Source organism: Idiotropiscis lumnitzeri, chromosome 11 (genome assembly GCF_059441095.1).
Source record: "Idiotropiscis lumnitzeri isolate Australia: NSW breed Sydney's pygmy pipehorse chromosome 11, RoL_Ilum_1.0, whole genome shotgun sequence".
NCBI lineage: Eukaryota > Metazoa > Chordata > Actinopteri > Syngnathiformes > Syngnathidae > Idiotropiscis > Idiotropiscis lumnitzeri.
The window spans coordinates 5,654,608-5,678,025 of NC_142401.1; the positions used below are offsets into that span (position 1 = coordinate 5,654,608).

At 41.3% G+C, this 23,418-nt stretch overlaps 1 protein-coding gene across 7 annotated transcripts in view; it reads right to left on the bottom strand.

The window, feature by feature from the left end:
* The window catches only part of grip2b (glutamate receptor interacting protein 2b), a 48,642-nt gene that overhangs the window by 24,861 nt on the left and 363 nt on the right, over positions 1–23,418 (bottom strand). For 2 of the 7 annotated variants that reach the window (XM_088309092.1, XM_088309091.1), the window contains exon 1: positions 12,718–12,974. The exons of 2 other annotated variants lie outside the window; for them this stretch is intronic. In XM_088309092.1, coding sequence (XP_088165218.1) covers positions 12,718–12,871 — 154 coding nt within the window. In that variant the 5' untranslated portion in view covers positions 12,872–12,974. Of the gene's footprint in view, positions 1–356; positions 494–12,717; positions 12,975–23,418 lie in introns of those variants that run through there. 3 more of the 7 variants (XM_088309100.1, XM_088309099.1, XM_088309093.1) reach the window with 2 other exon arrangements.

Genomic DNA, 23,418 nt, shown 5'->3' on the forward strand with positions numbered 1-23,418 from the left:
TGGATGATTAGATTTTTTTTTTAATTTTTTTGGGGGGCGGGGGCGCATTACCTTTTATAAAACATGACAATATGACAATGGCAAAACAACTCAAGTTAACATCATCTCAAACACATAACCTTTCAGAAGAACAAACAAGTGATGGCACGTCACCATGGAAACCCGACTCAGGAAAAACCTCCAAAACAGAGAAAAGACGATTAAGTTGAATATTTAACAAAATAATCAATGTGGGGGAGAAAAGATCAATTTTCCCCGTAAGTTTTCATCCTCAGGAAAGCATTCAAACACCATCAAGGATGGAAGTTAAAAAAAAAATAAAAAGTTGCAGGTGAGGATGGAGTGAGGAGTTTCACCTTTCTGCAGGAGAAGCCGTCTCTTCAAGATGGTTTGAAGAAAAAGCATGGTCGCCACTCGCCACCTTGCCGCTTCCAGACGGGATTCGCCGAATGTGGAGCGGAGGAGGAAGAAGAGGGAAAGCTCAACTTCTGTCTGCAGCCTTCACTCGCTCCCTCGCTCGCTCCCTCCCTCCCTCGCTCGCTCACCCCCAAATGCTGACTGCTCAGCTGCGTAATCAACTTCATTTTATTATTATTTTATCGGCGGCGGCACAGTCACATTTATTATTCGGGTTTGTTCTCCGTCTCTGTGACGACTTTTCTTTGTCATTGCACCATCTTTCTCTCTTCCGATTATGCACAAAAAAAGTTACAGCTCAACGCCTTCGGGACTTTTGATGCCCCAGTTTTTTTTTTTTCCATTTTTCTTTTACGGCACCCGCCGCCAGATTCCCTGTGTCTGGTGGGCTCGCATGGGGAGCGCTAGGTGATGAAAGTGCCCCAAAACATGAAAGCTGACACACGCTGAGAGTGGTGTCGCTCACTGGCGAGGTGACCGGCCTACTAAATGACACCACTTGCTCATCACAGGCGACAGCGCGGACCGCAAGTAGCAACGGGGTCCGTACCAGTGCGCTGGCCCTCAGATTTGTCTTCTGATACATACAAACGCAACGCAAACGCAAAGCATGCAAAATATAGCATGGCCTTGTGATCACAAACATACAATTGTTTGCATTCACTTGAGCGCACAAGAACTGTTTGGATAGCGAACAATGACATTTATAGTTAGCACGGGGCTGCCTTGTGATGATTAAAAAAAAACTAACAAAAAAAACAAAAACATATAATTGTTTCCAGTTACTTGGATGATGACCCACAAGACTTGGACAAAACGCAGAGCCTCCTCATGATCACAAACAATTGCTGAAGATAACATGAGAATAAGCTTAGATAATGACCCGCAATAATTATACTGCGCATTGCACTGCCTCGTGATCACAAATATCAATTGTTTACCGTTACTTGGAATGTGGTACTATACAATCAACAAATTTATTCATCCATAAGCACCATATCCAGAGAGTTTAGTGTTTTCCCCCCAAAAAACTGTGAAGAGGCGCTACAAGGAGACAGCTCAACACAAACATCGGTTGATTTATTTGTTTACCGTGTTGTACCGATATATGTTTCCTGTGATCCCGGCTAGGATCACAGGATTTAATTTTAGGTGTAGTGCAGCGAGGGGGATGGCAAACGGGAATATAACTCGTCTTCCTCCCCCACGCTGTCAAAGCGGGCGGGTGACACTTTTAAGGCCCTAAAATAAAAATAAAAAAGCAGGAGTTTGTTTTATTTTCTCCCGTCAGAGTGGCGATGGTGCGGGTGACGTGGAGGTGAAAATAAAAGTGCAGTCACTAGGCTTCTTCTCTCGTTCCACATCTGAAGCGAGTGACAAAAAAAGAAAATTGTCCCGAAAAAAAAAAAAAAATTGTCCCAGAAAGGAGTTTCCAAGTCTGGAATGAAAAAAATAATAATGTATCTGAGAAAGCTGAAGAAATGTGACAGCGTCTGATGCTGAAGAAAATGGTGGTGTCAGATGATGCTCCTCTGAGGTTGAGAGATCAACTTTTTCATCTCACATTTGCTTTCTTCAAAAACCAGTCACTTGCCTAGAGTGTGCAAAAAATGGGAAAAAATAGACCATATAAAAATATTATATTATAATATATATATATATATATATATATATATATATATACACATACATACATATTCTAATCCCCATAATTGGTGGAAAAAAAGTTTTAAAAATTTCATAAAAATTTTAAAAGTAAGCAAATAAAAATCGAAAAAAATAAATCACCGAAAGATTGTGAAAAATGACCAATTGTTGGTGAAGAAGGTTGATGAAAACCACTCCCACAAAAATCTAAATATTTGATTTAAAAAATTCACATAAATTGGCGAGACCGCCGCAAAATTTTCGTTTTTTGGTTGACTTCCGTTGATATGACTTTCTCGCAAAACTTTTTGTAAACAAATCTGTATATTGGAGTCCATGTTGTTTGTGATCAACGCTTCGTTAGCATATGCTCATTCGTCACTAAAACAAAGACAGCTTGTTATTGTTTTGGGCCAGCTAAGGTTAACAAACGTTGACTCGTCGGCTAGCGTAGCGTCATTAGCAGGTCACTCCCATAAGTCACTACGACATTCTGCAAAACGACTACGCAATCAGCAGCGGCTAGCCAGCGACATTTGTCTGTCACACGCGCACACAGACACACACACACACCGCAGTTAATGAAGCAGGCTCATTATTTCGAGGCACAAAAAAAAAAATGGTCCAGAAATATTTTGGGGGTTGGTGGGGGGGGGGGGGGGTGGCGAATAAAATATTAAACACATGCAGCGGAATTCATTTAGGGAAAGGCTACCTAATTTTTCAAAATCATCAGGGCTTTTGCTGCCACTTGATGATGTGTTCTTGCGAGAACCCAACTGCTTTTGGATGCTGTATGTATATTTTGTTCTCCGGGGCTGACAAAAATGTAGAAATAGTTCCTGCATATCTGCAATGAGGTCACGCTGGGATAGAACTGGAGTACAATTTTGCATATCACAAAAACCACGCATTCGAAAAGGGGTGTGTAAACCTTTTTCTATGTGGCTTCCCTTCACCACCTTTATTAATTGTTATATTATTGGCCCAGTCGGTTTTGTTAACTGTAATAGATATGTTAAATCAATCCCTTTATTTTTTTGGTCGTATAAATTATTTTGTCGACGCGTTTCCTATTTTAGGGCTTAAGCACCTGCTTTCTCAAATGTGTGTGCACGTGCCTGGTACAGAGTGTTTTGAGGCAATGATTGAGTTTCTATGTAAAAAGTACAACTATTTGCCATCACAACGGTTCTGTGAAGCTTTTTTCACACCGCAATATCTTTGTCAAGAGATTTGACGTCTGAATGAGGGCACGTTGACATGGAAGCGGCTCTTAGCGAGGGCGTGGTAAGCGTGGTAAGAATGGCAAGCGCAGCGGCTTCCTGACGGAAGCGACCACGCAGGCGAATCGTCTCCCTTTGAAGTCAGTTTTGTCGTCTCCGTACACAAAAGACGGCGTCGGCGGCTTAACACGTGACCCAAAAATCCCATCAAGCATCTTTGACAGGAGCTTCAATGACTCCCACGCGACGCTCGTAATTTCACCATTTGCATAATTATTCCGGAGACAGCACATGAATTATAGAAATGTCATAATTATGAGTGTAATATTATTATTACTGGACACGTTTTTTTTCGGTTCTCATTGCAAATAATTTTGAAAAATGGAATCATCTCTAAATGGAATGACATTAGAAATTACTGTTATTACTTGGATTACATGATTAGTGTCTCTGAATTGAATTTCATTTGAATCCACTGATGGCTTTAAGCAGTACAAAATCGTCTGGAGAGATCTGCTTGCCATTCAGCTTATCAACAGAAATTTCACTTTTTATTAACATGCAAGGCAGTTGCACCGTCAGTACGTCAGTGAGTTGTTTCAACAGAAAATAATAATTAAAATATTATATTTAAATCATCCCAAAAATATTCAGTAAATTCATTCCTTGGGTCATGTAAATGGACGTCTATTTCATATCCAGTACTAAATTGGGATTTTTAAAAAAAATGTAAAACACACAATATTAACTCATTCACTGCCAGCCCAGGTAAAATGAAAGTACGTCTATATCCGTCAATGGTAGCGAATGAGTTAACTTTAAAAATTAATACAATGATCATCAAAATTGGGCGACTAAATAAATGAAATTAAACGCAAAAAAATTCATGACTAAAACAGACGCACATGTCAATATGTAATGAATCATCGCTGGTAAATTCCATAATAAATAAATTAAAAGTTCCTTTAAAATGAACTAAAAATACACAAAATAAGTAAGAGTTAATAGTAACATTAATTTTTAAGGTGTTAACATGTCACATCACAATCAGTGAAATTTAAACCAACTCTGGGGAGCTGCATAAAATTTACAAAATGAAATAAAATCAAGTAAAGTAAAAAATTTAAAAGTCTACATTAACAAAGCCTAATGAACAAAGTATGAATAGCATACGTGTCTGTGACTAACGTTGCATGCGCTCTTTTAATGCATTGCTGTCCCTAGCCTAGCGTGTGTCCTAGCAGTAGTTTGAAGAGTTATTCATGTGTTATATGCGTTCTTTATCTGTGCTAATTTCTGTTCGCCCATCTATGGAATTTGGCAATATATGTTAGCATTAAGCAAGTGGTTAGATGAAATAATACAATTTGAGTGAACATTTTGCTGTTAATTTATACAATGTTGAATTTTCTTAACATTTCTGAGTCCCTTTTACATCCATTATCCTCTGCTTATGGTAGCCGCCTTTAACAATAAACTTCAACTGGGAGTGACAAATGGGCATCCAGAAGCAAGCATCCTAGACATCTCAAAGTCAGGGCATTTTCTTCTGTCTCTCCTTCCTTCATTTGTGGGTTTTTTTGTCATCATTTATTATGAAAATGTGTCTCGCTTCTCAACCGTCGCTCACCTTCTGCCCCTAATGAGCGGCGTGTGCTCCCAATGTGTCACAAATCTTCCTTGACGGGATAAAACATTCATCAAAGACACTCGCACACACCCGCACACAGAAATTTAACTTCCGCCCTGGAAATGTAAAACTTTGCGCAATGGAAATTTACCAGAGCAGCTGGGCTGATTACAGTGTGAGCAGATAAAAATGTCTTGGTGAAGCAGCATGCGGCTTCGACTAGATCGTTTTGAATTTTTTTTTTTAATAGTTTTATATATTTGTATTTGATTTGCATTTTTTTTTCTTGTATTGTCGACAGCTGTCACAAACGACGAAAATAAAGTAACTGATGCCCACATCAAAAAGGTTTGTAATTACCTACAGATGCCACAAGATGGCAGCAAAAGAACAGACTGGTAGCCAGGCCATGTCAAGGAACATCTGTCTATCCGTCCCGCAGTCCATCCAATTTGTCTAAGACTGCAAGACCACTGAACCGAGATTCCAGCCACCAAATCCTTTTTGAAGTTGGCAAGAGATGTAACGTGACACCATCCTAGCTTTATTTCAGATGTTAGCCTTGAGTTGCATCTAACTTCAGACGCAATATTATGCACTTCACTTCATATTGTACGTCAATTTTTGCGGACAGTGATAAGGTACCTGTATTTCATTTGTGGATTGTTGTTTTTAAAATAATATTTTTGGTTTATTTTTTACCACACAATACTAACTGTGATTTTTCCCAAAGCTTAGTGACGCGAAGAAAAAAAAAGTGATGAAAGTGGCTTTTTTGCCAAATGCGCCATTTCCAGCTGTCAGCTTGAAACGTCATCCCGCTCACTATCGCCGCTCGTCAGGAGTTAATTGGCTCAAGCGGAGTCGAGTCGGCGTGAATGGCCGACTCATTAAGGTGAGTGACGCACCGATGACCTGAGGACTGGTTCCACCGGAAAAACCACCTGGGAGCTTGTTAACGCTGCCGCTGCACTTTAGTAGGCAAAAATGCGGACAACTCAGAGCAGCCGCTGCTGCTCACCTTGGCACAGCCATGGGAAGTAACTAAGTACAAGTACTTGGTTACTCTATTTACAAAAAAAAAAATCCCATGACAGGATAAAGAATAGCGAGTCGGCACGCAGAAATTCACGACTCTTGAATCACTCTTCATTGGTGCCTTGAGATACGAACGACCCAAATGACAAATTTTTCACGACACAAACAGTAGTTTGGATGATGATTTTTTTTTCGTTTGCTTTGATTTGCAAGCACAAATTTGAGATTTAAGTGTTATTTGTGCACGTTAGGTATCGAAACGATCACATTGAAATGCCTCAGAAAGTTGGTTTAGCTTAATGCTAACAAACAATGCAAACCCCCATAGACGGGCTAACAAAACTAACAACTGTGTAATAACCCTTTAAAGGGGAGGTTAAGTCAAAAATCTTCTTTACAAAAATAGGCTCTATGCTCCTCTACTAGTATAAACACAGTATTTGGATGAGTAAAATGTGAATGAAGCACCAAAATCCAAGAATTTTTATCTATCATAGGGGCGGCCATTTTGCCACTTGCTGTCAACAGTCACATATTATTGTGAAGAACATTTTTGACTTCCCCTTTAAGCAACAAAAATATCAACGCAAACGGAACATCATACGTACACAGATAAAGCAACAATACTCAAAGGCATATATTCTTTATCCTCAGTGAAGAATGACCAACATTCCTGCAGCTCTCGCAATTAGTAGTGAAACTCTTTTAAATGTGTCACTACGACCATATTAGACTGCCCCAAGGTGGCCACAATGTACCTTGAATCCTTGAATTAAAGCAAAAAAATAAATAAACAAACAATAAAAGAATAAAAATCCCTATCGTGATTAGGGATTTTTTTTTTCTTTTAGTAGTGGGTACAAATAATTTGGTAGTGCACTCAAGTCAATTTTTCAGTTATCGAAATGAGGCTTGAGTATATATTTCTTGGTCGACATTTTCTATTCTTTTAAATCAAAACAGGTTGAATTTGAGCTGAACCGTATGGAAGGGTTTCGTACAGAGTGTGGGAGTACGTTTGCCCCCATCCTCACTCAAAGTCATTTAAGCCAGCATCAAATGATTAACTCGGCGTGAACGGCACGCTCGTCTGACAGCGGTGGCCGCTTTGTGCCGGATGCTGCAGTGAAAAGTCACTTGCAAGCTGACGGGTAAAAGCTCAGCTAGGAGAGCGCAAGTGCCGCCAGGCAGGAAGAAGTCAGTCCGGTCCAGAGGAGTTCCAGCTCCAGAGGAGATGATTATTTTGGACGGCGCTCCACTCTGGCTAATTCAACCAAAACGTTTGATCCACTCACGTTTCTACCTGAAGTCTTGTCCAAATAACAGGAGGACTGAATTTTTAAAAAAATGGAAAGTTGGAAAGCTCTCCCCTGTGCATCTGTGGGTGGATGTTGAATAAATCCCTGAAAAACTTTCCATTTAAAATGGATTTGCAGTGTTAATAATTTGTGCATTACCAAAACACCTCAAATCCTGAATCGGCCCCTTAACGATTAGGTGTGCCCCCGTTGAAAAACGACCAAGAAGAATGAAATTCCTCTTTGTTTGACCGTCTTTTACAATTTAATGTACATAATAGCCAAAATTGGAAAATGCCAACACAACAGCCAAAGTCCCAAATTGGAAACTTGGGGCTAAAAGCGATCTTCATCCCACATAACCGTCAAAACATATTACCAACCGGAACGATTTATGGAGTCAGGAAACATGTTCACATTTCTCAGTGGATCCCCCCCCAAAAAAAAATAAATAAATAAAAAAGAAACGAAAACGCGTACCTTCCATAATTTAAAGGCACTTAGCCATGAAAAAAAATATGACAACATTTAATTGTCATGAATATTCAATGCTGTTGATGGCTTCTTGGCGCTAAAGTGATCAAGTTTGGTGCATTTATCAAGAAAGATAATTATGAATGAATGATGCGGATAAAAAAGAAAATGCACAAACAAGCATGTAAAGTATTTAACAAGCATATAAAGTGTGATAGCTTGCATAAATTACGCCAGAAGGTTTATTTTTATGGAAAACGAGGCTTGAATCATTGCAAAGGGACTAAATGTGTCAGACGTTTGTCGATGGATGCACCGAGAAACGAACACTTCAAACCAAAACAGCAGACTTCCGCTGCCTTTGTGGCATTTCTTGACACTTTTTGGTGGGTCTCCTCTCATGTGCCAACCAAATTTCATTTTGCAAAATCAAACTGGGGCTGCATTTTTTTTTTTCAAATCCAGTTGGGCATAACTGAACCAACTGAACCTACAATGGCTGCTTTGAACTACAATTACAGACTTGCAATATCTTTTCACGCTTGGCTTCTTGAGAATTTTTTGGTGGGTCGTCTCATGTTAGAGATGTCCGCCAAATCTCATGCTGTTAAGGCAAACTGGATTTGGGGGCTGCATTATTTTTCACCTTTGAACTCCAACTATAGACTACCAGTGTCTTACCCCGCATAGCTTCTTGAATTTGTTTGGTGGGTCCACTCATGATGGACATGCCTACCAAATTTTAAATTACAAAATCAAACTAGCTGTGAGTACTGAATTTTCTAAACATTCAGGTTTTTTTTTTTTTTTTTTTTATGGGCTGTGTGAAATCCCTCAAAAATGATAAGAAACCGACAAAGCTATTTGAAAACATCAGCAAGAGGAGGCGGTTTACTAGAAAACACACACACACACAAGTGCAGAAGTGCAAGTACAGTATTGTGAAACACACACACACGCACACACATTAGTGAGGTCAGAAAAACAAGCCTCAAGCTGCACACCCACACACGCACACACACGCCCACACACACTAACAAAGCACACACACAAACACTTCTTCAAGGCACAGGCAGATTTAGGATGCAAACTTTGCAAAAAATACACTTGAGCCATTTACAACACACTCGCACACACACGCACAAGCGCAAACTAAAGTACACACACCCTAACACTGTAAAAAGACACACAAAAACACCCTAATGTGCATACTTGCCCACACTTTTTAAAGGCACATGCACGTTTAAAGGATGCAAACTTTGCATAAAACACACCTGAAGCTTTCCCAACAAACACACTCCCAGACACACGCACACAAACATCTCACACACACACTGTACCCTTGATTTGTCGCCTGATGACCCCCATGCGGCACTTGAGTGACACTGAGAACATCCTGCCGTCTTTCCTCGTTTCCTTCTTCAGTGCGACATTGTGTGAGGAGCTCAGCGGAGAAGTCACATGGCCGAAGGAGCACGACAGAGATTCCAGCATCCTTCAACCGCTTTGCCTCCCCTCCCTCCCATCTCTCTCTCTCTCTCTCTCTCTCTCTGGATGTCTCTCACTCACTCACTCGTTTGCTCGCCGGCGTGTGTGGGAAGCGGCGTGAAATGAAGCCGCAGCCGCCTCCTTCGTGTCGTCACGCGTGACCTCGCCCAGGGGGCGGCGAGTTTCGATATATTGTCGTAACCATGACAACAGCAGCAACAAAAGGTCTTGACTCAGAAAACACAATGCAAACTTTCCTCCCTCAAGCTTAAACTTTTCCAAAACTGACTATGTAGAAGAGGAGAAATTGTACAGAGTGAATGAAAGGAATGCAGAAATCAAAGTCTTTGGATGAGCGTGGCAGCTGCGAGATCGGTGACAGTAGTCAGCAACAAAACGTGCTACCTCTAAAATCGAAGTGATAATCAATCAGGCCGTATGAACGTTTTGGCAGCCAACCGGAGATGTTAAGCTAACAATGAAATCCACAACTCCCAGTGCAGCGACTGAAGTAGGAGGGAAAAAAAAAAAAAAAGAAGAAAGAAAGTCATTTGTGAACAAAGGCGCATTAAATGCAGGAAAAAGTAAGGAGCCGAGTACGAGAGGAGGGCACCTTCATAAATCATCAGAGCGCCACTGCGCTCCGCAGAGATTAGCCGATATGGCCGCACGGCGCAGCACTTGAAGCAGCACTGAGGATTTTGACTTTGGAGGTGTTGAAATGTTGATGCGTTTGATTGTTGAGCTGTTAGAATTTGAAAAAAATTTTTTTTGGGGTGTTTGGATTTTTTTCTGCATTTGGCTTTAGGGGGGCGCGTGTTCCACAATTTGGGGTGTTGACTTTCAAGGTGTTTGACTTTGGAGGTATTGGAATTTAGGCGTGTTTCACTGAGGGGGTACATTTTTGAGCTGTTCAAATTTTGAGTGTTTTGACTTTTGGGGTGTTTTAATTTTTTTTAGGTGATGTTATTATGAGAGGTGTTTAATTTTTCGAATTATGCGACATGTTTGAATTATGAGGCATTTGACTTTTCCTTTTGAAGCATTTGAAATTTGGGGAGTTTGACTTTTAAGGCTTTAAACTTTTGGGGCTTTGACAAATGGCATATAATCTTTTGACCGCTTGAATTTTGGGACGTTTGAATTTTGAGAATTTCAGGCATTCCACTTTTGCGGCAAATTAAATTTTGGATTGATTTTTTTTGTGCCATTTGACTTCTGAAGCATCTTAATTTGGGCCGTTGGACTTTTGAGGGATTGTAAGTTTTAAATGTTTCACTTTTGAGGCATTCAAGTCCATGGACTCTTTATTTATATGATAAAAGTCAGAATCTGAAAGCCAAGCGACTTGTCGGTGAAAAGTGCACTTTTCCCCTCAAGTGCCACATGCGGACTGACGCGGTATGCCACTCTGACGCCCACGCTTTGAGGTGTACATCATCCACTTCTTCGTCTTCTTTGTCACCTCTCGTCCGCACAAGGACCAGAAAGGAAATTGACAATTTCCAGAGGCTCCACCGAGTCGCAATCATACCGGCGAGTGAATGCGGCCATCAAGGAGCCATCCACAAGATAATCATGACGACGGTGACACGCGACTAAATCCTCAAGGAAATGGAATTGCGAAAGAGGCACTTCAAACAGACTGGAGCACCAAAGCTGAGCACGAATAATAATGAAATCAACATAACAGTCTAAATAAAGTCACATACCCATCCAAATTCATTTATACATATTTTGGGGTGTGGTAGGATTGATGCTCTGAAGTGAAATATGACTGAGTGATAAATTTAACTCCTCATACCCACTTGGTTTGCACCACTCGCTCATCTTCTCAACTCTGTGCTGCTTCCATTCCGGTCATGACCGCCTTCCAGCCTTTCATCCCTCCTTCCTTCCTGCCTCGCCTCCCTCTTTCTCCCCTTCCCAACTCTCACAGGTTTTTGAGCTGCGGCGTGTGGGTGGAATCCATCACTCAAAATGTTCTACAGTGACGTGGCTGTCAATTAATTTATATTTATATTATTTTATATATATATATATATATATTAGGGTTGTCAAAATTAAAGCGTTAACTCAAGATTAGTTTTTTTGAAAAATTCATGCGATTAAATATTTTAACTCAGTTAACTCCGTTTTATTTACTTCAAAATTATTTGACCTTTAACCGCTGTGCATGAGTCTCACCAAGAATGCTTTGCTATGCTATTGATTATTGATTTTGACCAATGAACAGAAGAGCATTGGAATGTTTGAATCGGAACAAATCAACTTTTTTTTTTTTGTTCAACACGAACTATGCCTTTGTTTTCCCCAAACAGCTATGTGGAGCACTTGGATTTTGCAATTAATTCGTTAGCTTCATTAGTTAGCTGCAGTATGTGTTTGTGTTTTGTGCATCTCCTCATGTTCTTCAAAGACAAAATGAATGATAGAACATTACATTTAAATCACTTTGATCCAACAAAGAGGTCAGAGCCGGCCAGTGTGTGCGTCTGCGCACTAAAGTGCAGTAAGTCAGCACAAAAATTAAGTATAGACTTCAAACAGCCTCACAACAACATCACAGATGCAAACATGGGAATCAGAGTGAATACTAGACAGCAGCAGCCTCAACGAGGACGCCAGGGGAAGGAGAAGAATATTCAAGCTGAGAGCAAGCGATAAAGGCAAATTCATTTATTTTATGGCGAATACTCCAAGTGATCGTCAAATTTTGACGGCTGAGCATCAATCCTAAACAATTTAACACCATCCATCTGTCTAAGACATTTGGGCCAATTCAAAAAATATGAGCCTGAAACTTCAAACCAAAATGGCAGAGTTCCTGTTCAAATTTGTTCAGGGGTCGCTGTCATTTTTCTTTAGTGCATTTTGGCATGCTAGAGATGTCTAAAGCAGGGGTGGGCAAACCTTTTGATTGGCAGGCCACAATGGGTTTTAAAATTTGACAGAGGAGCTGGACCAGGAGCAGATGGATGGAGTGTTTTGGTAACCTCACCTCATTGGAGAAAATAAATGTAATTAAATTTAATTTTAAATGAAACTGAGCAAAAGCATCACATTATATATGTCTTTGGAAAAACCAGAGTATTTAGAATATAAAACATTAACAAAGTTTATTCATTCAATTTTTTTCAAGTTTGGCGGGCCGGATTAAAACGTTTAACGGCCCGCATGTGGCCCCCGGGCCGTAGTTTGCCCACGCCTGACCGAAAGTCATGTTTTCTGGTGAGACTGGTTTCAGGGCGGATTTATCAATTTTTTTTCCCCAGCTCACCTGGGGGCACATCTGAGTACAAAATGTAAAACTAAAATGGTTGATTTCCTGTTCAATTTAGGGCATGAGGCCTTGAGACTTTTTTGTGCGTTTTGCGATGCTAGATAGACTTTTTATGTAGCTCGGTTAGACTGGTAGTTTCAGGGTTGTTTTTTTTTTTAATCTTAAACGATTATAAGTCATAGAACTGGTCCACTTCATAAACACGCAGAAACTCACCAGTGATGCAGAGGCCGAAGCGACAGAGTTCATCACAGAAGGTGTCAGGGCTGTGCAGCAGCTGCCCCGCATCGGCCGCGCTTCCTCGCTCGCCCCGCTTCTTCCTCGGCGACATCCTCGTCACCATTTTCATCACACGTTCCACTTTGTCCATCCTGACTCAGGCAAAACCACGCCGCAACTCGTGTTATAGGAGGAACTTTCTCCTCCTCTTCCCTCGTTTTCCTCAGCACACCGGCGCCTTCCTTCCTCCTCGCCCTTGGAGCTCGAATGAGGAGAGATGGGAGACTCGAGCTTTTTGAGATTTGAGGGTTTGATGATGGGAGATACTTCACAAGCCATACCCTCCTCCTTAGCTGTGTGTGTGCGCGTGTGTGCACCTCCACCCCCGCATCCAGCATCCTGAACTCTCAGCATCCCCGCATGAAAAGAACAAGTCAAGCCATGTAGTTAAGGACAAGTTGCGACTGCTGACAAAACGTGGCAAATGTCTCCTGGCGTTCCTGGTGCCTCCAGGTTTTTTTTTTTAATTCATGCTTCCCTCTGTAGGCGTGTCGATCACAAGTACTATCAACAAAACATGTTTTGAGAAGCCACAAAAAAAAAAAAAAAGAAAAAGAAAAAAGTGCCATTTTCGTTTATCCAGATTTGGAAGAGAAAATCGACAAAAATTCAGCCCCTGAAGCCTGTGTCCTACAGCAACATATAATTTGGTAGTCATGTCCATCATGAGAAGACCCACAAAAAAGTCTCAAGAAGCCATGCCCGAAAAGACACAGGAAGTGAGCAATTATTCTTTGAAGCGGCCGTTGTAGGATCTTGTTGGGCTTTTTTCAGGTGTCCTGCAAAGACAAACTGGATGACGCAATGTTGTGAAAATGCATAGCTGCCTGTCATGAGCTTTTGCTTCATTCTTCTCAGTCTTACGTCTGCTTCGGCTCGTTTGACGGCAAAACAAAAAAGTCAAAGCGAGTCGGCGGTGGGGGCATGACGGACAGCCGAGGCGAGGCGGGACACCATCATTCCTGTTCAAAGATGAACAAAAAAGCCTTTTGTTGGTCCGCCAACTCTTCAGTTTAGCCTCCATTCAAGTCACTTTTTTTCCTGTCATAAAACCATTTCTGATGCTCTGGGCTCCAGAGATTAGCGATTACAAAATAGAGAAAAACCACTGAATCTTCTGATGAACACGGCAGCGGCTGTCACACGTGTGGATCACAACGGTAGAATTGTAAAGGCTCTGTTTTCATGATTGGCGTAAATCCTTTGAGGCGTCGCCCATCTCTGCTGAGGAGTGCAGGCCAGACGACTGCAATAGGGAGGGCTGCTCCACTGTGGGCATGGTCACAGCTGACTTCAATCACGGCTACTTTCATCCGCGTGCCACGGCGCAGGTGCCGTCGACGAAAATAACACCCCAAGTGATGTCTTTTCAGTTGACACAGTGCAGTCGCACAGAAGGACAAAAGGTCTCCTGACGGCTGCTATTACACCAAGTCTAAAAATACAGCCGTCAATTGTTTATAGTTAAAGAATAAACTTGGGAAATGAGCCGTATCCTGCTTCGCCACATCCAAAACACGTGATGATCTGACTACATACACAAACTCGACACACAATCACAAATCCGACACTCCTCAACCCACAAACGCACGTACACACGCTCTCTTACACTCACCCGATTATGCACGCGTGCATAAAATGCATGTTTGAAGCGTGTGTTGCCATGGTAACAGAGCAAATAGCAGACTGCGTCGTTGGCGTACAGCAGAAGTTAAATGGGTCACACACATACACATTCACGTACGTACGCACAGACACACACATTTTGCTTTTTCTTTGGCTTGCTGTGACGTGCATGGTGTGTTTTTGTGTGTGTGTGTGTGTTTCTTTAGAATGTGGCCAGAGGATGCTTCAGACGTCTGACAGGCTTTTTATTAACCCCATGCTGCTGATTAATTAACACAGTGACCCAAAGACCCGCGTGTGTGCGTGCGTGCGTGTGTATGAGGAAGATAGATAACTGTTTGTTGTGGGGAAGTATTGTGCAAAATGACACAGCGGAAGCACGTCCCCATTGAAACTGTCAAGTCTTCTGCATGTGACTTCGTGTGTGTGTGTGCGTGTGTGCGCGTGCGTAACAGCTAACACAGGGGGAGTTAGTCATGGGTGTCTTGTATTTTTTTTTTTTTTGTGTGTGTTTTTGTCATTGTGTATTCTGGTGCCAGGGCTTGCGGCTGCATGTCCCCAACAAGAGGATTTAAACTGAAAAGAAACACACATACACACACGTGCGCACACGCACAGGAATGTTGCAGTGCGTGGTGACATTCGGTGAGACTCTGGCGCCCTCTAGTGATCTTTTGAGTGAGCTCACATAACGATGACTCATCGAGACAAACTGCACATAATGATCATCACCACCACGCCAAATAAAGTTAATTGGTAAGAATAATCCAGCGTTTAACAAGATAAGAGTGAATTTGGCTGACAGACTGACTAAACAGGCAAGTTACTGGACAATTAACGAATGGACCAAACTGTACAATTAACTAAATGACTGACGAACCAAACAGCCCACCAGAAAAAAAAAACAAAAAAAAAAACAGCCAAACGACTGACTATTTAACCTACTAGCTAACGGCCTTAAAAAAAAAAAAAAAAAAAAATTCAACAGAACAACAAACTGACCCAGTAATTAACTGAATGACTTTCGAGCTAAACAATTAACTGACTGACGAAACAACCAAAAAGACTGATGACCAACCCAGAACCCAATTGTTTGACTGAATAACTTAACAACTAACTTGCGATCAACTCATCCAATTGACTCACTGACTGACTAACCAACAACGCGAGCCGACCTACCCACGAATTAACTGAGTGACCAACCGACAGTCCCATTTCCACCAACCAACCAAAAGTGATTGACTCACCAACTTGCTTACAAACTAGCCAGCCATTTGACTAACTACCTAGCTAACTAGCTGAATATCTATCAAGCTAATAAGCTCCAACCTAACTAACTAACTCTGAGACTGACAAACCAACACACTAATTAAATACCGGACTAACTTGGTCGGTCGGTCAGCTGGTCAAAGTAGAGTAGTTACATGGTTGGTCACAGATAGTCAGGTAGTTATTTCCTCAGTCATTTAGTCAGTTTGTCTTTCGGGCAATAATCACTCACTCACAACATAAAAGAAGTACATTTGGAACTGCCACAGTACTCGGTTAGTTACGGGTTTTGGGGGGATAACATATCACATATTGTACGACATGTAACGTCCTCTTTTGTTTCGTTTTAATGTCTCTTATGAAGGTCTCGAAAGATGACGACAAGCCAGAAAAAAAAATGACGTAAATGCAAAGCATAAAGGAGTAAGGGGATTAAAAAAAAATTGTACGCGGAGCAAGTACTTGCTGACAAATCTGCACAAAGCCACAAAAGGACTTCACTAATAGAACCCCAACAGCAAGCAAGAACACGATCGATTTTTAACATCTTGGCCCTCAAAATAAATGTTTTGTGCGTGTGTGGGGGTGCGTGTGTGCGTGTGTGGGGGTGCGCACGTCTGTGTTGTTTGGCTCGAGGCGCTAAGCCAGTACAGATGCTAACACAGACCGACTGGCTACCATCTTGTTCTGCTTTATTCACACTAACACACACAGACAGACACACCCCCCCAAACACACACACACACGCACACACACCTCCAGACGATGACATGAATTGTGTCAGTGGAGGCGTGATCAAAATATCCATTGACAGAAAAAGAGCCCAAAAAAAGCCTCCTGATTCCTCCCTTTATTCTTCTAAATGCGTGAACACACATGACGAGATTATTGCAAATATTACACCAAATTAATCATACTTGTGAAATAATAATACGGCGTAAAAGCAAGTATCGCATTAGTGATGGTATGACAAAAATATTATATCTGAGGGGCAAAATGCATCGCGTGCGTGTGCGTGTAAATGTGCACATAAAACGTTTTCTCGCACGTCTGTACAGATGTATCTTCTTTTGCGCTAATGATTTGAAGCGACGTGACACTTGTGTCTGTCAGCGCAAAGAATGAAAGCGCGTGCGAGGCGATCAGTCACTGGCTGAAAAAAAAAAAAATCGATGGCGAGCGAGGAGGCATTGATGGGACAAAATGGCAGCTCATTGTCCTCCATCACATGGGCTGACTTCTTTGATCATGAAGATGATGAAGATGAAGAGTGTTATTACAGCAAAATGGCCGCGCGGGAAACACGCTCGTGTGTTGCACTGCTAACAAGTCCAGAAAAATCACCTTTGCTTAAGTCAAACAACGACGCTACAATTTGGAACGATTATTATACGATTCTATTCACTTTTGATACGATATCAAACGATTATCTCGTTCAAACGTATCTGAGGGCCACTGTGTCAATCACTTTACTTAATGAGAGAAGCGGGACACACATGCACGCCCATAATTGAAATGCGTGATGGCTAAAGACTTTGCAAATGGTTTACAGCGGTGGGCTAAAGAGGAACAAACAGCTCCGGCTTAACGATTACGCCAATTCATCTCCCAGCGGGACTCGGTGATGTAATGCGCAGAAATGTTCACAAACGCGCAGTCGCACACTTCTACTTGCCATCTCCCGTAATGAGGGCGTCAATTTGACACTTGATTGCATTACGGCTGCTTTTCCGTGTCGCACTGCAGGGCCGTGGAAGAAACACGGGCGGCCTTTCAACACGCCACCACAAAGACACGACTGTCATCTTCACTGCAATCATTCGCTCTCAATCGCTACAAACGCTTTTACACTCGCTATGGACATTCCCACCTACGGACCTCTGTCAAACAGAAATTCCCTCACCCGGGAAAAAAACGCATGCATTAAATTTTTTTTCACTTCTATATGACATTAACGATCGATTCCTCACAAATGCCGATACGGCGACATGTAAATGAGTTCTTTGGCATGAGTTTTACTGAAATTGCGAACGAGTTTAAAGAGAGTGAGTGTGTGGAAGAAAAAGCTTAAAAAAAAAAAAGAAAAAAGAAAATAAAGGTGTATTTTGTTAATATACTTGCACAGGACATTGACCGTGGTTGTTTCAGGACAATGCAAATATGATTCCGTACTAGAGAATACTTACTGTACTCTCATAATGCTCTCACACTTGCACTACAATTTAGATGCAGTATGATTCCCTCCAATCACGATAATTTAATAAATAATTACGATGAGTGAAAATGGAGTGTTAATTTCCCCGTCAGGACGGCTTGAAAAGCAAACAAGTGAGGATTGCCTTATTGCAAATGACGATTATGTGGCACGTGCAACTGACGGCTGCTTCTCATTGACGAGATGAGAGCTACAAGTCATTCATTATGCCTGAAAAGGCAGCGTGTAGGTGGTCACACGTGCGTGTTGCGTGTGCACGCGTACTTTGTATTTGTTGCTGGAGCGCAAGGCGTGTAGGAGCAGCAGGCGGAATATTTCATTCCGCTCACGCGTGAGTACACAATGGCAAGGAGCACGCAAACACACACACACACACGCCCATGCACACGCACACACACGTGTGTGGCAATATCAACAAATATACACACATGTCACAAATGGACAAGATGCAGAACAACTGAAAAGATTTGTTGGGATTTGGTGACAATTTCCTCCCCCACAGGAAATAATGTCAAGTGGACCAATTCAAACCCAAACACCACTTTGTTTTATTTATGGATCGCAAGCAATTGCACCCTCGCTGTAAAGGCCAAATGTGTACAATGTGTAGTCAGTACAGTGAAAGACAATTCGGGATACACTAGTAAAGGGGTGAAAAATAAATAAATTATAGAAGATAAATGCTAAAAAATTGTACTTTTACCTAAATCAAATCAGATTTTTCTCCTCCCCCAGACTACACGTAATCTTACTTGAATTATGACTTCTTTCGTTTTCCTAACTAAAAGGATTGAATAATTTCTGGACGGACGCACTAACACAAGAAAGCATTTCCTTTTAAGTTAAAAGAACTTTCTTGAAGCTGCAGGCTCCCTTGCCGTACACGGCCAACAACAGAACCCGTAATGTTCTTTTGGACCAAATCCATCCACTTGAATCGTACTAGCTGCTAGCTAGCGCTAAGTTAACCTGTGTATTTTTGTATTTCGCCTCACTTGCTAGGGCGACGTGCGAGTCCAACAGCTAGCTGACTGGATTCAATGCGTATTCGAACGCCGCACGCTTTCACATGTGACATACTCTCCCCGCAGACAAACTGGAGCAACAAATTATAAAAAAAAAAAAAAAATTTAAATGCCATCCAATTCAGTCAATTTTATGTTAAGCAGGGTTGTCAATAATCAATAAATTAACTCGATTACTTTTAAAGTCAAGTAATCAGTAAAGTAACTAAGTTAATTTTTCAAGGTCGCTATGGCAACACGGTCACTGACTGGGAGCATGTCGACAAAAAACGGACACGTCGCCAGCCAACGGACGGACACGTAGAGAAATACATTCAAACATAAAGCAAACCCGTTGCAAAGTCCGGCACCTGCGACCCCGTGAGGCCAAACGCTCGAAATAAATTCCCAAACCAAATCTCGTCGCAGCGCTCGTAAATCTGCAGCCAACCTAATCTCAGTTTGGACCAGCAAAAAGCAAAGAGCAAGTTCAGGAAGGAGATTTAGTGGGATCCCACTCACTTTTGCAGGACCACCGGGGGAAAAGCAATCAGCTCGCCGCGGGAACTTGCGCACCCCGCACTCAGTTTGCATACGCGTGCACGTGCGTGTGCGCATGTGAGGAGGTGAAATGGAAGACGAGTCTGTTGTTTCCGCCGCATGACTCATGGTCAGCTCCAATTACGACTGAAGCTGCTAACCCACGGCTACATGCCTTCTTCACGCATCCTGCACACGCGCGCACACGCGCGCACACCCCCCCCCCTCACACACACGCGCAAAAACACTAATATACGTCTCGGAGAGTTGTTTGCTCTGCTTGTGTGGGTTCTGTTGCTGTTCCGTGCCTGTGAAAGTTTTTAAATTAGAATCTTGCACTGCAAAACAAAATTGCGGATTAATTGTTTGAAAGGTTTCGGAGTACCAGAAAATCTATTTGTATATACGTTATGGCATTTCGCGTATGTTAGCATTAAGCTAGCAGACTTTGGTTAGCGGGCAGTGGTCTGTAACCTGCGGCTCCAGAGCCACATAAGAGCATTTCATTTCAGTTAGTTTTGATTTCCGTTTCTTCAGTTCTCAAACGTAATTCTAAATCTGAAGAAAGGATGGCGCATTTGTAGCATTCAAAAAAATAAATAAATAATATTTTTCACTCAAAATATGAATCGCAAGCAACACTGACTCGCGACAACTAGCACCAAGATTTGTCAAGCTATAGAGCGGGAAATTCAGGAAAGGTTCCTGCAGGAAAAAAAAAAAAATTTAAATTTAAGCCCACGTGCAGACAAAATATCACCCAAAAAAAAGGGTTGGGGCACCCCCCAAAAAATAAATGACTAAAATATTAAACAATATTTGTAAAACTATTTAAAAATAAATAATTAAATAAATTAGCAATTAGGTGAATCTGGAGTCTCCGAACCGCGAGTAAGCGTGGGTCCACTCTACCGTGGTTCTGTTCCCTTAAACACAAGAGTCATTTGTGGTAAACACACACACACACACACACACCCACACCCCGACACGCACACACACACAATTAGCGATAAGGACTAATCCTTCTGAAAAGGCCGGCAAACTCTGATCGCGTGCTGTGATTTCGGACTTGTCCTCGTGCAGCTGCTGAAGATGACAATGAAAATGTGCGGCTTTTCTCTCATCTTGCTTTTCCTCATCCCTCGCTTCCTTGCACGTCATGATTATTTGCACCCTTAAATTATCCCGCTGCCGCCGTCTGCACCCTGATTGAGGGCCTCTGGGACATACACGCTTCCTGCGACACACGTACACACACACAGACACACGCAATCTAGCCACATGGGAATGAGATGCTATGATCAAATGCTTCCATGGAGCTGAGGAAACTACTTTTGCATCACACACACACACACACACCCACCCCCACACACACACACACACCCACATGCATGCAGCAATGTGCCAGATTTTCATATCCGAAACAATAACATGAAATATTGATTTTATTTGTCATGTTTAATGCACTTGTGATGTAGCCTTTATGTTGCATAATTACATCATATTTCATTTTCTATGTACCGATAATGCAGTATATTTACAAAAAAATTATATATAAAGTTATAATTTACCATCATTACCTAATACGTATTGTCTACACGCTTCTAACGTTGTATTTTTACATCATATCAAATTGTATATATTGCGGTGATCACATGAGTAGCTTGTAGGCCTGTTCTAAAAAGAGCTACGTTATTTCCAAAGTGTGTATTAAACTGATACTGGTCTAAATACATGCAATATTTTTTATTCATTACAATGCTGTTGTAGTATTGTAATATTGTACATTTAATGTACATCGTGTACTCTGTTGCATATTTACCTCATATTCAATTTCCGATACAATTATATTGACATCAAATTGACATAATATTCAATGCCAGGAGGACGCACTTCACAGTGTTAAGCGAAAGAATCACTGACCAATTACACTTCTGTTGTATTTAACTTTTTAGTACACTATAACTTATGAACACTTTGACCTACTGCACTATTGTATTTCAGTCCCCCTTTGAACATTCCTTTAAATAAGTGTAACCACCCCCTCAAATGAGCTTTTCATGGAATGGAACATTTCGTTTGCAGTGATGAGCGACCAAGCAGGCAGGCAGGCGGGAGGTCAGTGCCTTGCTGAAGGGCAGCCAAGGGAACTTCATTAAAGCTTCGCCATTGCCATGATGAAAATGATAATGACTTGCAGCGCTCTATTTATTTATTTTTTTTCCTCATCGTGGCTGGAAGTAAGCTATTAAAAAGCAAGGCCCGGTCCAGTTTATGGGCAATTCATGCGGCCATAAGGCAGTAATCAGTGGATGGCAGCCGGACCGGCCAGTGAGCCAGAGTGCAAAAATTGTGCACGCTGATGTTGTGTGTTGTGGAACAACAAGAAAGAATAAAAAATGCTGAACAGCATCCCACCGACAAAATATGACTTTACGATTTGTTGAGCGTTGCACTCCAGAGGCTCCAAACTGCTACTAGTGCTTAATCGCTTCAGTGGCATAAAATAGAGTGTGCAATGTGTTGCTGTGTTATGCGTGGATGCAGTCCAAATAAACACACTAATCTTATGCACAGCATGTAAATATTCAAAAGCAACAAAAGTTCTGTAGTTCTGTTCTTGCTTCAAAAAAAGATCACTTATATACATACATATATACACACACACACATATGCATACATATATATCAGAATATACATATATATATACATATCCATGGATAGATAGATAGATATATCAATATATATTTAGATATATATCAATATATATAGATATATCACAATATTGTACTATATAAAGAACGTATTGCAATAAAATAATAATCAATAATCAGTGAAACTACTATTTTGATAATTGATTCATTTTTCGATTTTTTTAAAAAACTAATTATTGTAAAAACATTGTATAAATTTTCATCCCTATTAAAAATCATGACCTAGACACAAATTGTGATTCAGTTGTTGGTTTGTTTGGTCACGTCAGAAAAATCGGCTAACATATTGATCACTGTTTTTCAAATTTAAAGGAAAATGTCTTATTTTGAGTCAATGCAAATATTTGAAAGTTTATCCAAACTTACCTTGTTGGTCCTTGGGGGAGGACAGGCCTACAACGCGCACTTGCTCGTAAGAAGCTACCATTTGAGCGCTTCCTTTTGTTACCTACATTACAGTTATGGGACTAACAAGAAAACAATGGTACTGAACCAAAAATAGCATATTTGTGACACGTGTGGACGACTAGAAATTGATTTTGAAGAAGAAAAAAAAACTGCCAAAGATACGAATATGTTGAAAGACACGACACGCTCTGTTGAGCTGCGTGTTAGCCGATGCTAAGCTAATGGCTTTGTTTCCCCTTAGACTGGAACACCGCCACTGCCAAGATGGCCGCCAGGACAAGAGCACAGCAACGACTTGAACAGGTTTTTTTTCAGTGGGCTGGAATGGACGCCATTTCGTTCTCTCTGGGTGATCTTTCAAGTATTAAAATGATCAAACTAATGTTAAAAGGACGCATTGGAAACTGTTTGCTTTCTTCCACGCTGTCGCGCACGCAAGCGTCTGATTTGAGGAAGCCATTTTACTGTTAACTTGTGCAAGGAGTGCACGCTTAAAGCACAGTGGCCACACCTGGCCGGTAGGGGGCAAACTAAACAAAATCTTTCAGACTATGACCCAGAGTTGAACAGCAGAACTTAACTACAACAAATGTACAACTTCTGCAATTATTATTCTATTGTACCAATCTTTTGGTTCTAATATTTTTAACACAATGGAGTAATAACCAACAAGTAGATAGACACACTAACATTCAAACCGATGAACAATTTAAATGACACCAACATTAAAACGCCACACAGGAAGGGTACAGAATGGATTCGAACCCAGAACCTCACAAGTGTGAGTCACACGTACACATCGCGAGTCTCTCCATTTAAACAGGATTGCGGAACAAATAGAAAGGCACAAATACAACCTACG